Raw genomic sequence first — 20,512 nt, 5'->3', positions numbered from 1 at the left:
AAATAAAGACACCTAGTTTTTGACAAGATTTTGTGCTCTGGTAATCCAAAAATAAACCATCAACCTGTAACAAAAAGAAAACAAAAAAGCAACCATATCCTTACCTCTCTGCTGCTCAGTCAGGTCCCCCGCTGCAATCCATCAGAAAGGGTTAAGTGGTTTACACAGGGACCGGTGCTAATGCGACCAGCCCCTTGTAAACCACTGCCAGAATGAATTATTTCATCTCTGCGCAGCCTCCCTGGCTGCCCGGAGATGAACTAATTACTGTGGGAAAGTTTCTGCATTTTTCCTCACACTCATTAGTTCACCTCAGGTCAGCCAGGGGACTCCGCGCAGCCTCAGAGACGTCAGCGGGAGTCCCCGGATGACCTGAGGTGAACTGATGAGCGTGAGAAAAAGAGTCAGAAACTTCCCTACGCTAATTAGTTCATCTCCAAGCAGCCAGTAACGCTGCGCAGAGATGAACTATTTCATTCTGAAGTAGTTTATAGTGGGGCTGGTCGCATTAACACAGGTCTTCATTGTAAAGTTTAATCCCTTGTGACGGATTACAGCGTGGAACATGATTGAACTGCGTAGAGGTAGGTATATTGTTGATTTTTTATGGGTTTTTTTGTAGATCATGGTTTTATTTTGGAATAGCAGAGTAATAAAAATTGGTCAAAAACTTGGTGTCTTTATTTCATTAAAAGACTTTTTGATTAATGTCTGTGTGTTTTTTAACCCTTTCATAGTATAGGGTTAATAATGGATCAGTGTCTTATTGACACCTCTCCATTATTAATCGTCTTAATCTCACCTTCCATTCGAATGGTGACATTAATCCTTTGTTATTAACCTATTCGCCACCGCTACAGGGCAATGGGAATAGAGAGGATAAGTGCCAGAATTGGCACATCTTATAGATGCGCCTTTCTTTTCTGGGGTGTCTGGGGGCAGATTTTTGTAGCCAGGGGGAGGGCCAAAAACAATGGTCCCTCTCAGGGCTATTAAAATCTGCCCTCACTCACCTGCTTTACCTCTCTGGTTGACAAATTACCATGGGAGCCCATGCAATTTTTTACAACGAATTAACCCCTTAAATTAACACCTACACCTCCCAAATTTTACACACAAAACCTCATCTAATTACTAGTGAAAGACATATAAAAAAAAACATGAAATGAAATGGTTTACTGTATGTAAACCATGTGTCATTTCATGTCGGGTTTGGGAATGATTTTACAGAAGCCGGCAAATGTTTCAGGGCTATTCGGCTATGTAGCACTATATGAAATATATAATATATATATATATATATATATATGCATTCTAGGTGTTTATATCTATTCTTTCGTTTGTGCTTGAAAGCCTGTCATAGGGCTCCATTATATGTCCATTTTGCAAGCCGGCGAGAAAATCTCGGCATACGGATGCCATATGGATTACATACGGATGCTTACATGCGCAAAATACGCGACCACATCTTGATTACGAATGACATACAGAGCACTATTTAGGTGACATTTTTCCGTATTACGCATGTAAACTACGGACCGTATTTCTCGCCGGTTAGTGTGACCCCGGCCTAATCCTTGCTTCCACAATGGAATGTTATATGTGACACCGTGACTTCATGTGACGGAAACGTCCAGACCTGGAAACATGAAACCATGTGAATGTATCATTCCTCTTCTTATGCCACGTTCACACTTTTAGTATTTGGTCAGTTTTTTACATCAATATCAGTAAGCCAAAACCAGGATTGGGAGAAAAATGTAGAAGTGGTGAAGTGTTTCTATTAGGGTGTGTGCACACGCTGCAGATTCTGCTGCGGATCCGGTGTACAGTGGCATTATAATCTATGGAAAATGAAACCGCAGTGCAGACGGTGCGGATTTTTCCACGCGAATTTGCTGCGGTTTTCAATCCGCAGAAAGAAATGGCATGTCAATTCTTTCTGCGGATTCCGCTGTGGTTTGCCATCTGCTCCATTGTAGAGATGATAAACCGCAGGGCAAAACCGCAGGGTAATCCGCAGATAAACCGCAGGTCTTCTGACCTGCGGATTTTACTAAATCCGCACGGACCAATCCGCAGAGCTTTTTTCCTTTGATTGCTCCTCTCCTGGTTTTGGCTTACAAATACTAATGTAAAATACTGACCAAATACTGAACGAGTGAACATGGCCTTACAGAGTAAAGCACCGGCGGACAAGAGGTTTCTCCACTTCTTTGGAATCTTTACTCAAACATCCATGAATTGTGTTTCCATTTCAGTTCGAGGAAGAGCCAGAGACTCTCAGCCAGTCTCAGATATACTGAGCAGGTAGTCTTCACAGTTCATGATGTGGTCAGTCCACTCCTTACAAAGGTCATTCATTGACGGTCCTGTGCCTCCATACTCTGGGGGAAGGATATTCTCTGCAAAATGCTGATGAAGAGTTGGTATGTAATTGCTACCGTGCAAATGGACCTAAAAGAACATAAGGAAGGATATTATACACGATGATAATGAGATTTTTCACATCTACTCTTAGCGTGAGATCAGATGTGGCTGATATTTCCTCTTGCAGATTTTCTTAGCAAATCAGCAAAATCTGCACTTGGGACTCAGTTTGCTATTTGTCTAACTACAAACTTGTTATCTACAAGATTCCAACCTCTTATACCTTGTGACCCACAGTTTGTCTGCAAGTCCCAGGAGATTCACGCTTTGTAGTAGTTACCTACAGTATGCAATTATAGATTTGCCAAATTAAATTTAATGGTTTAAAAATGGGTTGGAAAAATGAATATTATAGGAAGTATCAAGTTTCCAAATGTCCCAGTTCCACAACAGATGTTCTACTAGGTCTGCTGAAATTTGCAGGTCAGGCCAACTGTTCTTATTTGAGTATGATCACCTTTAACCATTTTACGTCAGAAAAACCGTTGCCGATCATCACCTGATGTAAACCCACCCAGCGACCAAATAAATGTGCAAATCCTCTTTTATTTTAGGTCTAAAAATTATCACTGGTCCAGACAGGAGATGTGCTGTTGACAATAATGAAAGTGAGGTGGAACGCTCGCCACTACAGCATCCATAAGGGTACGTGCACGTGGAGCTTTTTGTGAGGCAGTCCAAAAACGGTGAGTTTTTCAAGAGAAAATCACTTCAGAAAATGCACTTTTTTTTGTAGGTTTTTTTTTTTTTTTGGTCAGAATAGTTTTTTGTTAGTGTCCTGCTAACATTTTCCTGAATCTTTTTCTATGTTTTGTAAGCATCTTTTTTTTCTTTTTGACCAAATTTGTCACTTTTTTTAAAATTTGATTAAGCAATTAATAAAACGCAAGCATTTTATGGAGTAAAAACAGCTCCAAAACGCATAAAAAACGCTCAGGTATCTTTTTGGCATTTATGTGGTCTTCCTATTGACTTCTATTGTAACTTATGAAGCAGCTTCATTGCCGAAAATGCCTGACGAAATGATAAGTTAGGGTTAAGTATTTGCAGCAGAAATTTCTACACCATTTCTGCATCTCTTGGCAGGTAAAGCGCTGCGTAATATACGCAATGTGCACGTTTGTGCCAAATACTTGTTGCATTTTTACTTGTGTATTTTACATCCGTTTTTGTTACAGATTTTTCCTCACTCATTAGTATATGTGAAATTTTGCACCAAAAACTGACTTAAATCTGCAAGGAAAAAGTAACGTGTGCATGAGACCTTAGGGATCGCATTCACTTTTCTGACAATTCTGAATGGAAAAAACACAACAAAAACATGTGTGCAGAACTCTTCTTTTTTTTCTAAAATGTTCTGTGTTTTTAGAAAATCTGAAGATATTTAAAAACAATGACAATGAGGGTATGACCAGGAAGTCATTTTTCAAAGAAAATAAATAGGGAGAGTCCTTTCAAACATAGTTTTTTGAGTCAACCTACTCCAAAAGACTCCTCGAAAAACTACGCACATAACCTAAGTGTCAGCAACAGTTGTCCTCAGACTAGTGTCCGCCATACGGTATCCCTGACAGGCCATTTCAGATCACTCACCCTTTCCTTGATCTTTTCAGGAAGAAATGGCTTGATTAATGAGTATACAGGATAGAAGAAGAGAGGCTCGTTTAGAAGATGTATCCCTCGGACTTTTAACGGGAAAGAGTCCTGACAGAATAAAGAGATCACAAAATGTTAATACTGTACCTTGTCAGCATATGCAGGTTTCCCCAAAGCAATGGTATCATGATTTAGAGTGCTTAGCCACTCGAAACGCGTAGATCGATCGCATGCCTTGTAACTCATGCTGGCTTTTAAACCTCATTTCTATTGAGTGAATAAAGAATATTTTTCACTACATCGTGGAGCTGGACAAAGTTATTTTTTTCTTATTGCCTTGGATTGTGCGCTTGGACACAGCGGTCTCGTGCTCCGATGTTGGAATGCTATGTCTGGTGAGCTGGATCTGTATCCCGATTTAAGGTTTCCCCAAAACATACTCATTTCGCCTTGTACAGTTTTCCTGCCCCAATTTACCCCTACTTTCTATCATTTAAATACTCAGTTTTCAGTCTTTCACTCTTTTGTGACATTTCTTTTTTTTATTCTCTGCACTGACTCAATTCTGACTTGGATTGCATGGCCACAAGGACACTGAGGTCAGGATAGTTTTGCTGTACTTCTGTGATTTTACTGCAACTCACGTTCACTCAAATGTCACCCCACCCCAGGTGACCCCAGCTTTTACCATCAGAAACTTTAGATCTACCACCAAAAGTTATATCATTTTCAGAATTGTCAGTATTTTGGGGGAGTGTGAATGAAACAAAAACCTAATTACACATTCCCTTTAGAGCGAACCTGTCAATAAGACTACCCTTAGGTAGTGCGGAACAGGGCAGTACAAAACAGTACTGTGGAGTCGGAGACTACTTTGGTGGAGTCAGAGTCATGAAAATTGAGGAGTCGGAGTCAGAGGTTTGGCTTACCGACTCCACAGCCCTGAACTGTCCGAAAGTCACCATTTATTGATATGTAAATTAGGTATGCAAGTGCACGGCTTGGCATATCAGCACACTTGCAGTATATGTCTCCTCTTTGCTTCTCCAAACCAGCGCCATCCCCAATTCTTGATTGACAGTGGTGACAGACTTTACAGTACAACGTTACCTCCATTGTCAATCAAGAAGCAAGGAGTGATGCCGAAAGGAATAAGCAATGGTGAGCCCTAGACTGCAAGTGCACTGATGTGTGCACTTGCAAACCTAAGTTTAATAAATAAAAAGCAAGTTTTGGTTTCTACAGTGACAAACATTCAATCCCTATGCAAATGTCTATACGTCTCCTATGCAAATGTCTATACGTCTTTTTCTTTAAATTTTCCCATTTGCCACCTACGGTCATGACTGCAGCGATCCTTTTGGCAATAGTTGGGGTGATTTGAAATGCGTGAACTAATCTCCATCCCTGTAGATCGAATATAGCCTTTATGCCGTTCCTCTGAGTCTCTGCTTCTTGTACTATGAGCTCAGATGTTATGAGGCTCACCCGAAATACCTCATATGCTGTAAACTGCTTTGGGTCCCATTTTTCTACAAAAGATTAAAAAAAATGGTTATGAACAGAAGTTCCTTTCATAAACAGTAAAATATTCCTGGCAAGGTACAATGCTATTGTGTATCAGATAATGGATTAAATTAGAAGTCAGGAATCACACAAAACTTAGGGAATCTTGGGGGTATGTTCACACGTGGTGTTTCTGATTCATTATTCATCCATGCAGCAGTGCCAGCTGTTATGAATGGGTCACCGAGGAGGAAAAATCAAAACAAGCTAAGTCACAGAAAACCAGAGAGGTTGGTAACTATGCAGATTGCAGATCCCTGGTCCTGACCACACAACTAGTAGCAGCCGTGGAGCGTACCTACGATGATCCTAGACGCTTCATCACAGCCGAAGAACTACATAAGCCTGAAGCAAGAAAAGGGGAAAACTAACTGCCCCAGAGCAGACCCCAAAGGAAAGACAGCCCCCACACATGTATTGACGGTGAAACAAGATGAAAACACAAACACAGGTAGGAAAATAGGCTGAGCAAACGATGGGGCCCAAACTAACTAGAAAGGATAGGAAAGGAAAGACACTGTCTGCAATATGCCAAAAACCCTACAAAAATAATGTCCAACACTTCTGATAACAAAATTACCCCTGAAGTCACTAGACTTCTCCCACTATATCAGCACTCTGAAATATTCTGAGACAGAGCAAAAAGAGGCAAATACGTCTTTTACTCTTAGGGAACAATGGTCATGTTTTTTTTGCTTGTGTACAAATGTTTTAAAAACAGCCAGACAATGACATTTTCCCAAAGACAGATCAGATGCTTTTTATGAAAAAATATTTTCGGATCTTTTATGTGGGGCTGGGGGAATTCTGGTTAAACTGTGATTTATAGTTATGGCCTTATTATAATTATTAAGAATGAATAAGTCCTTTTTCAATCTGACAATGCTGTACATACCAATATCATAGATATATCTACATATATATTTAGTACATAGCATTTATATTTACCAATTCTGTAAATAAGGACTTTGCTTCCATAAGCATCTCTGGACTTCAGCACAGCATGGTATCCAGCACCATACAGCTTAAGGAGAGGAGATGGGCGCAAGTCAGCACTGATTTCCGGACATTCTTTCCTCCACTTGTGATAATTTCTCAACAACTGAAATATGAATAGAAATGTAAGGGTGAAAGTAGAATATGGCAGATCACTGTTGTGCGCTGGCGTGATACAGAGCATTGATCTTCTGGTGACAGCTTTTTGATGTAGTAAATCTTAATATTCATTGACATAAAACAATGAAAAACAAACTGCCAGTCACTGAATAGAACCACCCCCTGGACTCCTAGGCCCAGAATGAGCAGAGATCTCCTCTCGGTTGCTCTTCTACATGATTCTACCTATAGATATGGCTGCATTTTCAAAGTGATGAAAATTTCAAAGATTCCAAGGGACCACAAAAATTACACAGGGATAAGATGGAGCTTTTATTACATTTGTTTATTTTGGCCCGTTCAAAAGTTAGCGACATTTAGGTGGAGAAAATAAACTTTTTCTGTTTCTGTCATGCCACTTTGTATTAATTCCTGAAAAGCATCTAAACTAAATAAAGTTAATAAACTACCTGACAGCAGTTTTCAATATGTCAGGGGGCGCTGTTTTTAAAATGGTATCACTTTTGGGTGTTTTCAAATATATAGCACCCCTAAAGTCACTTCAAATCTGGATAGGTCCCTAAAGAAATTTTTTTTTTTTTTTAATTTCCATGAAAAAATGAAAAATAGCTGCTACATTTTGAAACCTCCTAAAATGCTAACAAAATACAATAACATTTTACAAATGGCGCTGATGTAAAGCAGACATATGGGAAATGTTATTTATTAATGTTTTGGTGTGGGTTGATTATCTGGATTAAATGGATAATCATTCAAAGTTTGAAGATTGCTTTTTTTTTTTTTTTTTAATAAATAAAACACAAAACATATTGACCTAAATATAACATTACCATAAAGTACAATGTGCCACCCCAAAAAAAATAAATCTCAAAATCAGTGGGATTGTTGAAGCGTTCCAGAGTTATCGCTACATAAAGCGACACTCAGATTTTAAATATTTGGTCCGGTCACTAAGGGTTTAACACTATCAGGGCCGTGCACACCTAGGCTTACTACAGTTTTGATTTCCATCTTGACCCTGATGATCACACTTTTACATATTAACTATACAACATCGACAAGCAAGTTGTGGGGGAGGGACGGATGGCTATCTATAATAGCTGCACCAATTTCTGGATTAGCAACAAAGTTGGTGTCTGTTGGTTATACTGGGTTCTAGAGAACAATGAATGATAAACTGAGATCATTTGACATTTGATCCCAAGTATTCACAATGTTTGATTAGGAAGACCAAATGCTGAGAAGCCATACTCTGCAGATTCCACGTCAAGCGAGACACTTTTTGGAGGGTATTTTTTGAATTATTCAATGGGGTTGAAAAAAATGCTCGGCATGGACTGTGTCTGACCCTGCAGCTCATCCCCAATCTGACTTGCAGGGCCAGAAGTAGCCCATAGAAAAAGGTAGCACTGTTTTCAAGATTAAAACAATCAGTCTTCTAATCCCCCATTTTCCCCCCAAAATTTTTTGGGAAAAAGTGCATCTTAGGCCTGTTTCACACTTGCTTTTTTTTGCAGCGCGTTTTTCCCGCAAAAAAACGCATTGAAAAACGCATACAAAAGCATACAACTGCTGCGTTTTTTTCAAGCATTTTTATGAGCATGCATGAAAAAAACGCAGCGTTTTTAAGCGTTTGTATGCGTTTTTAGTGCGTTTTTACCGCGTTTGCGTTTTTTTCCAACATTAGGTGGCCACTCACACTAACCCAAACCATGACTTTACTAACCCTAACACTGACCCTAACCCTAACCCTTAACCAAACCATACTTAACCCTAACCCTGACCCTAACCCTGACCCTAACCCTTAACCAAACCATACTTAACCTTAACCCTAACCCTAACCCTGACCCTAACCCTTAAGCAAACCATACTTAACCTTAACCCTAACCCTAACCCTTAACCAAACCATACTTAACCCTAACCCTGACCCTAACCCTTAACCAAACCATACTTAACCTTAACCCTAACCCTAACCCTGACCCTAACCCTTAACCAAACCATACTTAACCTTAACCCTAACCCTGACCCTAACCCTTAACCAAACCATACTTAACCCTAACCCTGACCCTAACCCTGACCCTAACCCTTAACCAAACCATACTTAACCTTAACCCTAACCCTGACCCTAACCCTGACCCTAACCCTTAACCAAACCATACTTAACCCTAACCCTGACCCTAACCCTGACCCTAACCCTAACCCTGACCCTTAACCAAACCATACTTAACCCTAACCCTGACCCTGACCCTAACCCTTAACCAAACCATACTTAACCCTAACCCTGACCCTAACCCTTAACCAAACCATACTTAACCTTAACCCTAACCCTGACCCTAACCCTTAACCAAACCATACTTAACCCTAACCCTGACCCTAACCCTGACCCTAACCCTTAACCAAACCATACTTAACCTTAACCCTAACCCTGACCCTAACCCTTAACCAAACCATACTTAACCCTAACCCTGACCCTAACCCTGACCCTAACCCTGACCCTGACCCTAACCCTTAACCAAACCATACTTAACCCTAACCCTGACCCTAACCCTAACCCTGACCCTAACCCTAAACCCCCTTAACTAACCCTAACTTTACCCAAACCACTAAATTCCATTGTCTAAACTAATGGTAAAAAAAAAACGCATGTGCAAAAAAACGCATACATAAGCATGCCAATGCGCACATATGCTCACCATAGACTTATAATGGGTGTCTTGCTGTAAAAAAATGCATTGCGCGCGCATGCGTTTTTTTGAGGCAAATCGGACGCACAAAAAATGCAACAAGTTGCATTTTGTGCGCCCGAGCGCATACCGCAAAAAAACGCATGCGCGGTAAAACGCGTACAAACGCATGTGTATGCGCACATAAGCGCATCCCATGCAAAGTATAGGAAAAAAAAACGCATGCGCTATTTAGCGCTAAATTACCGCGAAAAAAAACGCAAATGTGAAACCAGCCTTATAGTCCGAAAAATACGGTACACAGAAACACATACAGTCACGCTCGGACAGGAGAGCAGCCGGCCACTCCAAGCACCGTCATCCGATCATTGAGCCTAAAACTGGATCCCACATTCTGGATGTGGCTTTACACATGTCTATAAGTGTATTTACCTGCAGTTAACCACTATGGCAGCAGGTAAATGCTGTTTGTTTTTATTGCTGACAGGTCCCCTTTAAATTCTCCCCATATAGAAGTCAGAAGTAGTTTCTTACCATCTCTAATGTTCCAACCACTAAATACACGAAGCTCAGTGGGCACCATGTACCAGATACGTGACCAACCACGTGTTTGTATGGGGCCCTGTGCCAGAGATATAGCAGCCCCAAATCGGCTGCGACATAAATGATCATTTATAGAGTGTACTAATCTGCTCCAGGATACTAAAGCTCCATTTCCAGCACTGTTATATTACACCGGTGGAATCTTCGGTTCTACAGTCACACACTCCAGCTTAGGATTGGATTTCTTCGGCAGAGGTACAGTGTTTGCGTCTGCCCCAGCTCCACCTTTGTTTGCTGGCTTCACATGTATGTATTGCATTATTGCCAGCGTGCCACTCCTTTCTCGCACAGTGTAAGACTGAAATGTATTTCCTGGTGTGGAACAAGATGATCATCATATGTGTTGGATGTCATGTAGCTTAAAGGGCTTGTAAAAGTCTGTCCAGTATGTGACTGCAGACTGGAAACAAAAGCGCTCTACATGCGGTCACAATTCCCCGGGATTCCGGCTGTGAGCGGGCAGTCATGTGACCACATGTATGACATCTGCATGCTTTCCGTCACATGTGGACCGGCCTCGTTCCACTTCTTTCAATAGAGGTGAAGTGACAGAAGTCAGATGACTGTGACTGTAAGTACGGCAAACATATCAAATAAGGAAATGGTTGCACTCAATTGCATTAAGGCATATCAAATATGAAATATGTGAAATACAAATAGCATAATGGCTTTTCTAGAAAAACATATGAGATACTTAGCACAAAATTTGGCCAAAAGATGTGAGCCCATTCACCAACGACAAGGTGAGCGTTGCGCTTGCTAACATGTCTTGGCAGTCTGAGGTCATTTAGTGACTGCAAACTTTTGACTCAATACAGGACAAGCCTATAAAGTGTATAAACTTACATACTGTAAAGTGTTGGTACTTATCTGTAGAAATATACACTACTAGCTGAAGAGCCCGGTGCTGCCCGGGCATAGTAACTAACTACGGTTAGTTATAAAAAATTATAATGTTTATATCTATATATAAAGCTGTGTGTATATCCCCGCCCATTCCGCATAGCAACATTCACTATAATATCCCACATCATCCCGTCAGCCAGAGCTACCGGACAACTACCACTAATATCCCACATCATCCCGTCAGCCAGAGCTACCGGACAACTACCACTAATATCCCACATCATCCCATCAGCCAGCGCCACCGGACAACTACCACTAATATCCCACATTATCCCGTCAGCCAGAGCTACCGGACTACTACCCATAATATCTCACATCATCCCATCAGCCAGAGCCACCGGACAACTACCACTAATATCCCACATCATCCCATCAGCCAGAGCCATTGGACTACTCCCCCTAATATCCCACATCATCCCATCAGCCAGAGCCACCGGACTACTACCACTAATATCCAACATCGTCCCGTCAGCCAGAGCTACTGGATTACTACCCCTAATATCCCACATCATCCCGTCAGCCTGAGCCACCGGACAACTACCACTAATATCCCACATCATCCCGTCAGCCTGGAGTCAGAACCAGAGCGCTGACGGGAACGGTCCTAACTTGCATACCGTGGATCCCTTTAAGAGAGTCCTGGCGTCAGAACCAGAGCGCTGAGTGGATTTGCCCTGACTTCCATACCAATGATCCCTTTAATAGAAGCCTAGGGTGAGAATCAGAGCGCTGAGGGATTTACCCTATCTTCCATACCGGAGATCCCTTTAAGAGAGGCCTGTGGTCAGTACCAAAGCCCAGAGTGGATTTTCCCTCACTTCAGTACCGAGGAGCCCTTTAAGAGGGGACTTGGGTCAGAACCAGGGCGCTGAGTGGATTTGCCCTGACTTGCATACCAATGATCCCGAAGGTTATCCCCTTCGTGACCGGGCCAATTTTTTAAATTCTGACCAATATCACTTTATGTGGTCATAACTCTCTAATGCTTCAACAAATCCCAGTGATTTTGATAATGTTTTTTCGCGGCACATTATAATTTATGATAATAGTAAATTTAGATTGATATGTTTTGTGATTATTTATAAAAGTATCAGAAACTTGACAAAAATGTAAAAAAAATTGCAGTTTTCAAACTTTGAATGACTATCCCTTTAATCCAGATAGTCATACCACAGAAAAACATGAATAAACCACATTTCCCACATGTCGGCTTTACATCAGCACCATTTTTTAAACTGTAATTTATTTTGTTAGCCTTTTAGGAGGTTTAAAAATGTAGCAGCAATTTTTCATTTTTTCAAGGAAATTTACAAAATTTATTTTTTTGAGGGACCTATCCAGGTTTGAAGTGACTTTAGGGGTGCTATATATTGGAAAACCCCAAACGTGATACCATTTTAAAAACAGCACCCCCTGACATATTGAAAACCGCTGTCAGGTAGTTTATTAACCCTTCAGGTGATTTTTAGGAATTAATGCAAAGTGGTATAGCCGGAATGAAAAAGTGTTTGTTTACCACCTAAATGTCGCTAACTTCTGAACTGACCGCTATAGCCGGGAGACTCTAAGGCCGCTATTTGGCCATGAACAGCTATGGCAAACATCAGGACCACACAATCATGATCTCGGTGTGTCAATTAGATTAAAGTGCAAGCCCCCACAATCTTTTAACCATTTATTTGATGTAGTCACTTTTGACAGCAGCAACTAAGGGGTTAAACAGATATGGATGGTGTCAACACCGATAATTTGTGATACGGCAAGTTGTCAGATATAGTGGACAGCCGAAAACTGCTGGATTGTCACCTTTATGGGGATGATATTCTCTTATATCTCAGGTCAGTATATATACGTATTGCGGTCTTGAAGAGGTTATTAATAGAACCCTGGAGTCAGAATCAGAGCGCCGAGGCATTTGCCCTAACTTCCATACAGGAGATCCCTTTAAGAGAGCCTGGGGTCAGTACCAGAGCATTTGAAGGCAATTGCCCTGACTTCCATAACAGGGGATGCCTTTAAGAGAGGCCTGGGGTCAGTACCAAAGAGCAGAGTGGATTTGCCCTAAATTCCATACCAATGATCCCTTTAAGAGACCCTGGGGTCAGAACCACAGAGCTGAGTGGAACTGTCCTAACTTCCATACCGGGGATCCCTTTAAGCGAGGCCTGGGGTCAAAACCAAAGTGCTGGATGGATTTGCTCTGACTTTCATACCAGAGATCCCTTTAAGAGGGAAGATGTGCCTACGGGATGGAGGATGTGTGATGGGTATATGGGCACGGGAGGGGGGGGGGAATTCATTTCTGTCATGTGCTCTCTACTCCTTTCAGGGGGGCAGACAATGGCTGGGAGCTTATGTTCCCAGGGAGGCTATATTTCTCCCACCATGTCAGTGTCTGCTGAGGTGTTGTCGAGTGGGAAAACTGTTGGTCATAGCAACCAATCACAGCTCAGCTTCTTTTAACCAGCTCTAGTGAAATGAGAGATGCTTAGTGATTGTTTGCAAGGAAAACTGTTGCTCATAGCAACCAATCACAGCTCAGCTTCTTTTGAACAGCTCTGGTGAAATGAAAGATGCTTCGTGATTGGTTGGTGATACACACACACACACACACACACACATTCAGTTTTATATATAGAGATACACTAAAATATCTAAAAATATACAGTATGTAAAATATATAACAAAAACTATATGCAAGAAGCTGCAAAATAACAGGTAGGGATAGTATTATTGTACCAGTAGTATATACACAGACATAGAGCTGTAGTAACCTTTAGGCTGTCACTGACACTGTTCACATGACGGAATCTTCAGACAGTTACAGCTGGAATATTGCTATAAAACAGTAAAATCGCCGGCAATTTACAGTCACATGCTATTTGTAATAAATTCTATGGTGAGTTACGTCTGATTTGCAACCTGTGGCAGAAAGTCTGCGGGCTACAAGCTGATTTTTGTTGCAACATAAGTCATACAGTGACTTACGCAGTGAGATGCTGGCGAATGGGGTCACAATGCAACACTATTCACCTACATTAGGCTATGTTCACACTAGCTTTTTTTCAGTTTTTTTTTCAGTGGTTTTTTATCCTGCAGCAAAACCAGCACTCTTGGCAGAAAAGAAAATCACAGGTTGTGGTGTGTTATTTTTCACCACCCATTACTTTCAATTGGTGAAAAACGCTGAAAGAAGTGACACGCTCTATTGTGCTAAAAAAAAACAAGCAAAATACTGAGGACCAAAAAACAAGCTGTGTGAATGAGATTTCCGAAATCTCAAACTTTGCTGGTACTATAAAACACAGCAGAAAATTTGCACTAAAAAGCATGAAAAAACACCTAGTATGAACACAGCCTTACACCGTGATGTAAGCAGCAGAAGTGATTTGTGGCCGCACAACCTGTGTCACGCTCTAAACAACCTTTTAGGCCGAGTCAAAATCAAATATTTGTAAATGTTTGCAACACTAGAAGAAGATATTAGATTCAATGTTACACCGCGACAGCGCAATCTCAGTGCCGATCAACAAATGTCCCAGCCCGTACTGCACCTACCGTACATGAGTAGCACTTCGAACACTAAGGAAAACGTCATCCAGAATACTACAGCCGCCACTCGGTAAGAGAGGAGGGTCAGGGAGTGCTTACTCTAAAGATCCTCAAGCACCTCACTCTTAGGGGAAGCTCAAAGTCCTCCCTCCTATCTGGATAGAATCTCCTCAGTAGTAGCCGCTGTCTCCTATCTTAAGGGCCAGTCACACTAAGAGATATCGCTAGCAATATCGCTATAACTTGTGACGTTATAGCGATATTGCTAGCGATATCTCTGTGTGTGATACTTACCTACGACCCGCTCCCCCGCTGGTTATCGCTGATCGCGCGAGAACGTTCAGGACTGTTTCTCGTCGTCAGCTTCCTGCGGCGCTTCCTGCTGTGAGGACGAGCGACGCGTGGAGCCGGGCGGGAGGACGCAGGATCGCCTGGTGTGACAGGTAAGTAGCGACCCCCGACCGCTGCTATGTCGCTGGTGAGATCTGCCTGTGTGGCAGCTCACTATCGACCACTTAGCGATGTACCAGCGATCCTGACCGCGTCATATCGCTGGTACATCGCTAAGTGTGACAGTACCTTTAGTAATGGAACAATCTGTCTTCACTGAATACAGATTTTACCTCAGAATTGAGAATTTTAGTTTTCAATTCTGGCAAAGAAGCAGATTTCTCTGATAAGATTTATTACAAATTTGCTTATTTTCATGTGTCCTATTGATTTATCAAATAAAAATTAAAACAACGGTTACTCTGTAAACCCTTCACAACAGCCACTGTACATGTACGGCATTGTGGGAGGTGCGTGTAAATCGCTGTACATGTGCAGCATAACAATCGTGTGGGCTCACTCCAAGCGCCGCCATGATCTAAAGCGTGTGTCAGTGCTATCTGGTAGCTGACACCCTGGAGCAACATCCACGATCAGTGTTAGCGCCGATAGCGGGTGTTTAACTCCTCTGATGCCGCTGTCAAGTGACAGCATCTTCGATTGGGCTCGCAGAGGGAAGGAGCAGCACAAACATGCTCCTCATCATAGAGACAGAGCGAGACAGACAGTTTGAGCTTCGGGACGGCCTGTGGCCAGGTCTCTCCTTGGTTTCTCTGGCCCGGAGCAGGAAGATAAGACTTTGCCTACAGTCCTGCCCCGGAGCACGGGCTTCTCATAAACTGAAAACTTTAAACACTGATTATACAACAACCACAAGACAGATTTCTTCACCCCAGGTATCATTTTAATCAGTGTACCAGCGTCAACCTGCCAATGCCTGTAGTTTACTTAGCAAAATCCTGCTGACAGGGTCACTTTAAGGCCAGATTCACACGAACGTAGAGCATCAGATTCGATATCCTAATGACCCTCGGCTCCTGCTCTGCTGCGAGTGTGCCGAGCGTCAGTTTACTCTGCTCAGATTCTCTCGCATGAGAAAATCGCACTACATGTGCGGAGGAGATGAAGAAAGTACTGTAATTTCTCCATCTCTTCTACTGCCTATCTCGGTGTAATGGGATGACATCCGAGTGTAGTCCGATATTTCAAGCGCACCCATAGACTTGTATGGGCGAGCGAGCCAAGTTTTGCTGCCAATTGTATCATGCTTCTATTGTTTTCCTATGCTGATTCGGCGTGAGAAAATAATCGCTGATGTGCTCTGCCTCATATTATAACATTGGGCTGAGTGCTATCAAATAAAACATTGTATAGCACTCGGCCATGTTAGACACTCGTGTGAGTGAGTGTTAGGCTGGAGTCACACTAACCTGCGCAAAATACGGTCAGTATTTTACATGCGTAATACGGATGACAGACCCCTAAACAGTGCTCCGTATGTCATCCGTAATCAAGGTGTGGTCGCGTATTTTGCGCATGTAAGCATCCGTATGTAATCCGTATGTAATCCGTATGCTGAGATTTTCTCGCAGGCTTGCAAAATGGACATATAATGGAGCCCTATGACAGTTTTAATAAAGAAACAAAAGAATAGATATAGACACATAGAATACATATATATATATATGTATTCTATGTGTCTATATCTATTCTTTCATTTCTTTATTAAACCTGTCAGTGTGAGTTTACTGTATAGCGCACTGAATTGCCGGCTTTGCTAAAAGACACCTTGTGCGTATTTCTCGCAAGTCACACGTGTGGTCCGTGTGTAATCCGTATTTTTTGCGCACCCATAGACTTGCATTGGCGTACTACGGGCGTAGTACGCTGACAATCGCAGCATGCTGCGAGTGGCACGGAGCGTAGGATACTGAGGAGAAATATACGGCTGATGGGAGCTGCCCCATAGAGAATCATTGGTCCGTGTCTAATGCGTGCTTTTTGCGCCTCTCACTCTCCCGTATTCCTCGCCAGTGTGACCCCGGCCTAAGTTCTCTCCTGCACTTAAGGGCCTGTCACACTAAGCGATATCGCTAGCAATATCGCTATAACGTCACTGGTTTTATGACGTAGCAGCGATATCGCTATGTCTGATACTTACCTTCGACCGACTCCCCCGCTGTCTATCGCTGATCGCGCAAGAAAGGCCTGGACCGTTTCTCGTCGTCAGCTTCCTGCTGGGCTTCCTGTGGCGCCGACGAGCGACGCGTGGACGCGGACGGGAGGACGTCAGGATTGCCTCGTCTGACAGGTAAGTAACGACCCCCGACCCCTGCTATGTCGCTGGTGAGATCTGCCTGTGTGGCAGCTCACTAGCGACCACTTAGCGATGCACCAGCGATCCTGACCGCGTCATATCGCTGGTCGGGATCGCTGGTGCATCGCTAAGTGTGACAGTACCTTTAGGGGCTCTGCATATCAAGTCCGCAATCTATTCTTCAATAATTTGCTCTCCAAGAGTCAAATAGCCCTCCTTCCCTCCCGAGTATCGCCGTGTGACTAAGCAGTCCTGTACAGACACAAATCAGGGTACTGCAGCAGAAACTGTGTGACAAATTTTGGTGCCTTTTTCACCCATTTCCTAGTATCACAATGTGAAATCTAAAACAAAACTTCTGTGGTAAAAATGTAATTATTTTTTCCTCAATGCCCAAAAGTATAAAATTCTGTGAGACACCTGTGGTGTCAATATGATCACTGCACCTGTAGATTAATTCAATGAAAGGTGTAGTTTGTAAAATGGTGTCACTTAATGGGGGGGGGGGTTCTGCTGTTCTGGCACCTCAGAGACTCTGCCAATGTAACATGGCACCCTCAAACCATTCCAGCAAAATCTGCACTGTAATATGGCGCTCCTTCCCTTCTGAGCTTTGCACTGTGCCTCCAAAGCAGTTTTTTAGCACATATGAGCTATTGGGCCATTTTCTCTTATTGTCCTTTTTGAAAATTGAAAACTTGAGGCCAAAGTAACACTTTAGTGGAAAAATGGTAATTTTTCATTGACACAGCCCAATGTTATACAATTCTGTGAATCGCTTGAGGGTTAAAAATGCTCACTACACCCCTACATGAATTTCTCAAGAAGTGTAGTTTCCAAAATAGGGTCACTTGTGGGGGTTTCTACATGTCAGGGGCATCCACAATCCTTTCCAGGCAAAATTTGCGCTCAAAAAGTCAAATGGCGCTACTTCCATTCTTCCGTGTGCCCAAACAGTAGTTTTGCACCAGAAATAGACTATCGGTACACTCAAAAGAAATTGCACAACAAATTGAATGGTCAATTTTCTCCTGTTATCCTTGTGAAAAAACAAACGGGGCATAGCATACTTCAGTGTGTAAATAGAAGATTCTGCAATGTGATAATCTGGGAAATCTTACGTCATATTTTACATTACCATTACAGATGTGATCCCTAAACAAAACAGTTTTATAAATTTTGTTGGAAAAATGAGAAATTGCTGATAAGCTTTTAACCCTTCTAACTTCCTAACAAAAAAAAGTTTAAAAAATGATGCTGAGGTAAAGCAGACATGTGGTAATTGTTATTTATAAATTATTGTGTACAGCATGACTGGTTTAAGGATATAAAAATTAAAAGTTTTAAAATTGCAAAATTTTCACCAAAATTCTGATGTTTTCACAAATAAAAACACAAAATGTTTTGACCTAAATTTACCAGTAACAAAGTACAATGTGTAACGAAAAAAACAGTTTCAGAACCCCTGGGGTTCATGAAGCGTTCCAGAGTTATTACCACATAACGTGACACTGGTCAGAATTGTAAAATTTGGCCCTATCAGGAAGGTGAAAACAGATTGGGGGGTGAAGGGGTAAAGCCTATGTCATAGGCATCAATAGATCAAAATGTGCAGTACCACATCAATGAACTCTCAGCAGCAGGCAACATCCACAGCTTAAATAAGAGCCCCATACTGCCATATACCTCTTCTTTCAGACCCCTGTAAACAGTTCATTTTCAGATTACATCTCTCAATTATCATGCAGTATCTCTCTCCTTTCGGTGTCATCTATATACAGCCTATCTTGTAGTATAGCTTTCCTCTGGGTCCCCTCAATATGCATCTCATCCTTAAGTATATCCTCCTTTCTGTCCCTTGTACACAGAGCTCCATCCTTCAGTATATCTCTCCTCTCAGTGCCCTGTATACAGCCTATCCTACAGTATGCCTCTTTTTCTCTCTCCTGTATATACAGACCCATCCTGCATTATGTGTCTTCTCCTCTATATACAGCCTCATCCTGCAGTACAACGCCATGCATAGCAGCATACAGGTACTTCTGTTTCTTTGTATGAGCTCTCTGTAATGATGCAGGCTCCACCTGTTCCTGTGGCATTATTCCTCACACAGTAGAAGCTGCATTCCAGGCAGCTATGCTTTCAGGATACAAGCAGAAAGATACTGCACCGATGAGCGACCAAAACCCCTGGAACTACAGGACTGTTCCTATGTCATATTAAGGGGGTAATTTGTGCAAAACAAGGCAGATTTACCAATGGGTTATATTGGCACAAAAGAATATGTGGTCTTATAGTACCGTATATGTGTATTTCATAAGACCACTTTGTGATTTTGGGAACACCCCTTTCCCAAAAAGGAGACAGATCTGCTTTAATGAAAAAAATAGTCAACAAGTTTGTTGAAAAAACACATCCCAAACCATGGGTAAAATGTTGCACATGGATTTTACCCTATACATTGAAAATCCAATGTGAAAACATGTTTTCCATAACATTACCGTGAAATCGGCAGTATGAACAGTACCGGATGATGGCTTTCCACTCATGCCAAGATCTTGGCCCACAGATATTATCACTATATAGAGAGCAAAATATACTTATAACATCTCACTAAACAAGGGGTAAAAAAATCGCAGAACAGCTGGAATCTCGCATTCTTTACTAAGTCTGAAATTGTTTGTGGTTGTACACACTGTACCAATCTACAACTTGCTGGTTTATGATAAGACATTGACTTTTGGACACTATTGCAAAATCTCCAGTGAAGAAAAAACAGTAGTACAGCCTCTTTCACCGTTCCTGGCTGCATAGAAATCTAGTATTTCCCTCTTACTAATTGTAGAGATGGTGCTGAGACACCTTCAATGGACGATATCAGAGAAGTAACACGAACTCTTGGGTCCCAATGTAATAACTGTAAAAGGGCCTCCATCAGCCATTAACCACTTAGGATACTGGTGCCTTTAGTTGTCCGAGAGGGCAGCTGCAACCTCGGCACTGTCGATAACTATTCCCCTGTGTATAATGCTTCTTATAAGTTGTCTTGTGTTTGCACGTGAAATATTAACCCTTAATATAGTACAAGCATCCACATGACTTTCCCAAGGTTATGCCTACAGGGAGAAAAGTGAAAGTGATGGGAAGGTAACTGCAGATCAGTCCATTCTGTATGTTATTTTATTTATATCCTATGAGGGGAAGAGGACTGAGTCATATCAGGACCAGGATTAGGATCTACGTAATATTAGGATCTACACAGGATCACCAAGTTAAGACCAGAAGGCCAGTATGCAAAAGAATGAAACAAGAAGTACAGATTTCTACCACAATGCACTGTGTAGCTTCTTGAATAAGATGCCGCCTTTGTCTGTACATAGTGATTCAAGTATATTGTGCCAAATACTGCTCA

General features: G+C 41.9%; 1 protein-coding gene across 1 annotated transcript in view; it reads right to left on the bottom strand.

The window, feature by feature from the left end:
• Positions 1-1,142: 1,142 nt before the first annotated feature.
• The window catches only part of TTPA (alpha tocopherol transfer protein), a 38,287-nt gene continuing 18,917 nt past the window's right edge, over positions 1,143-20,512 (bottom strand). The window contains exons 2-5 of the mRNA XM_073583931.1: positions 6,541-6,694; positions 5,365-5,558; positions 4,024-4,134; positions 1,143-2,457 (exon numbers count right to left, since the gene is read on the bottom strand). Coding sequence (XP_073440032.1) covers positions 2,284-2,457; positions 4,024-4,134; positions 5,365-5,558; positions 6,541-6,694 — 633 coding nt within the window. The 3' untranslated portion in view covers positions 1,143-2,283. The remainder of the gene's footprint in view (positions 2,458-4,023; positions 4,135-5,364; positions 5,559-6,540; positions 6,695-20,512) is intronic.

This window comes from Dendrobates tinctorius, unplaced genomic scaffold (genome assembly GCF_039654945.1).
Source record: "Dendrobates tinctorius isolate UK_male_01 unplaced genomic scaffold, ASM3965494v1 ptg000082l, whole genome shotgun sequence".
Taxonomy (NCBI): domain Eukaryota; kingdom Metazoa; phylum Chordata; class Amphibia; order Anura; family Dendrobatidae; genus Dendrobates; species Dendrobates tinctorius.
This window is presented reverse-complemented; position numbering and strand designations above follow the sequence as displayed.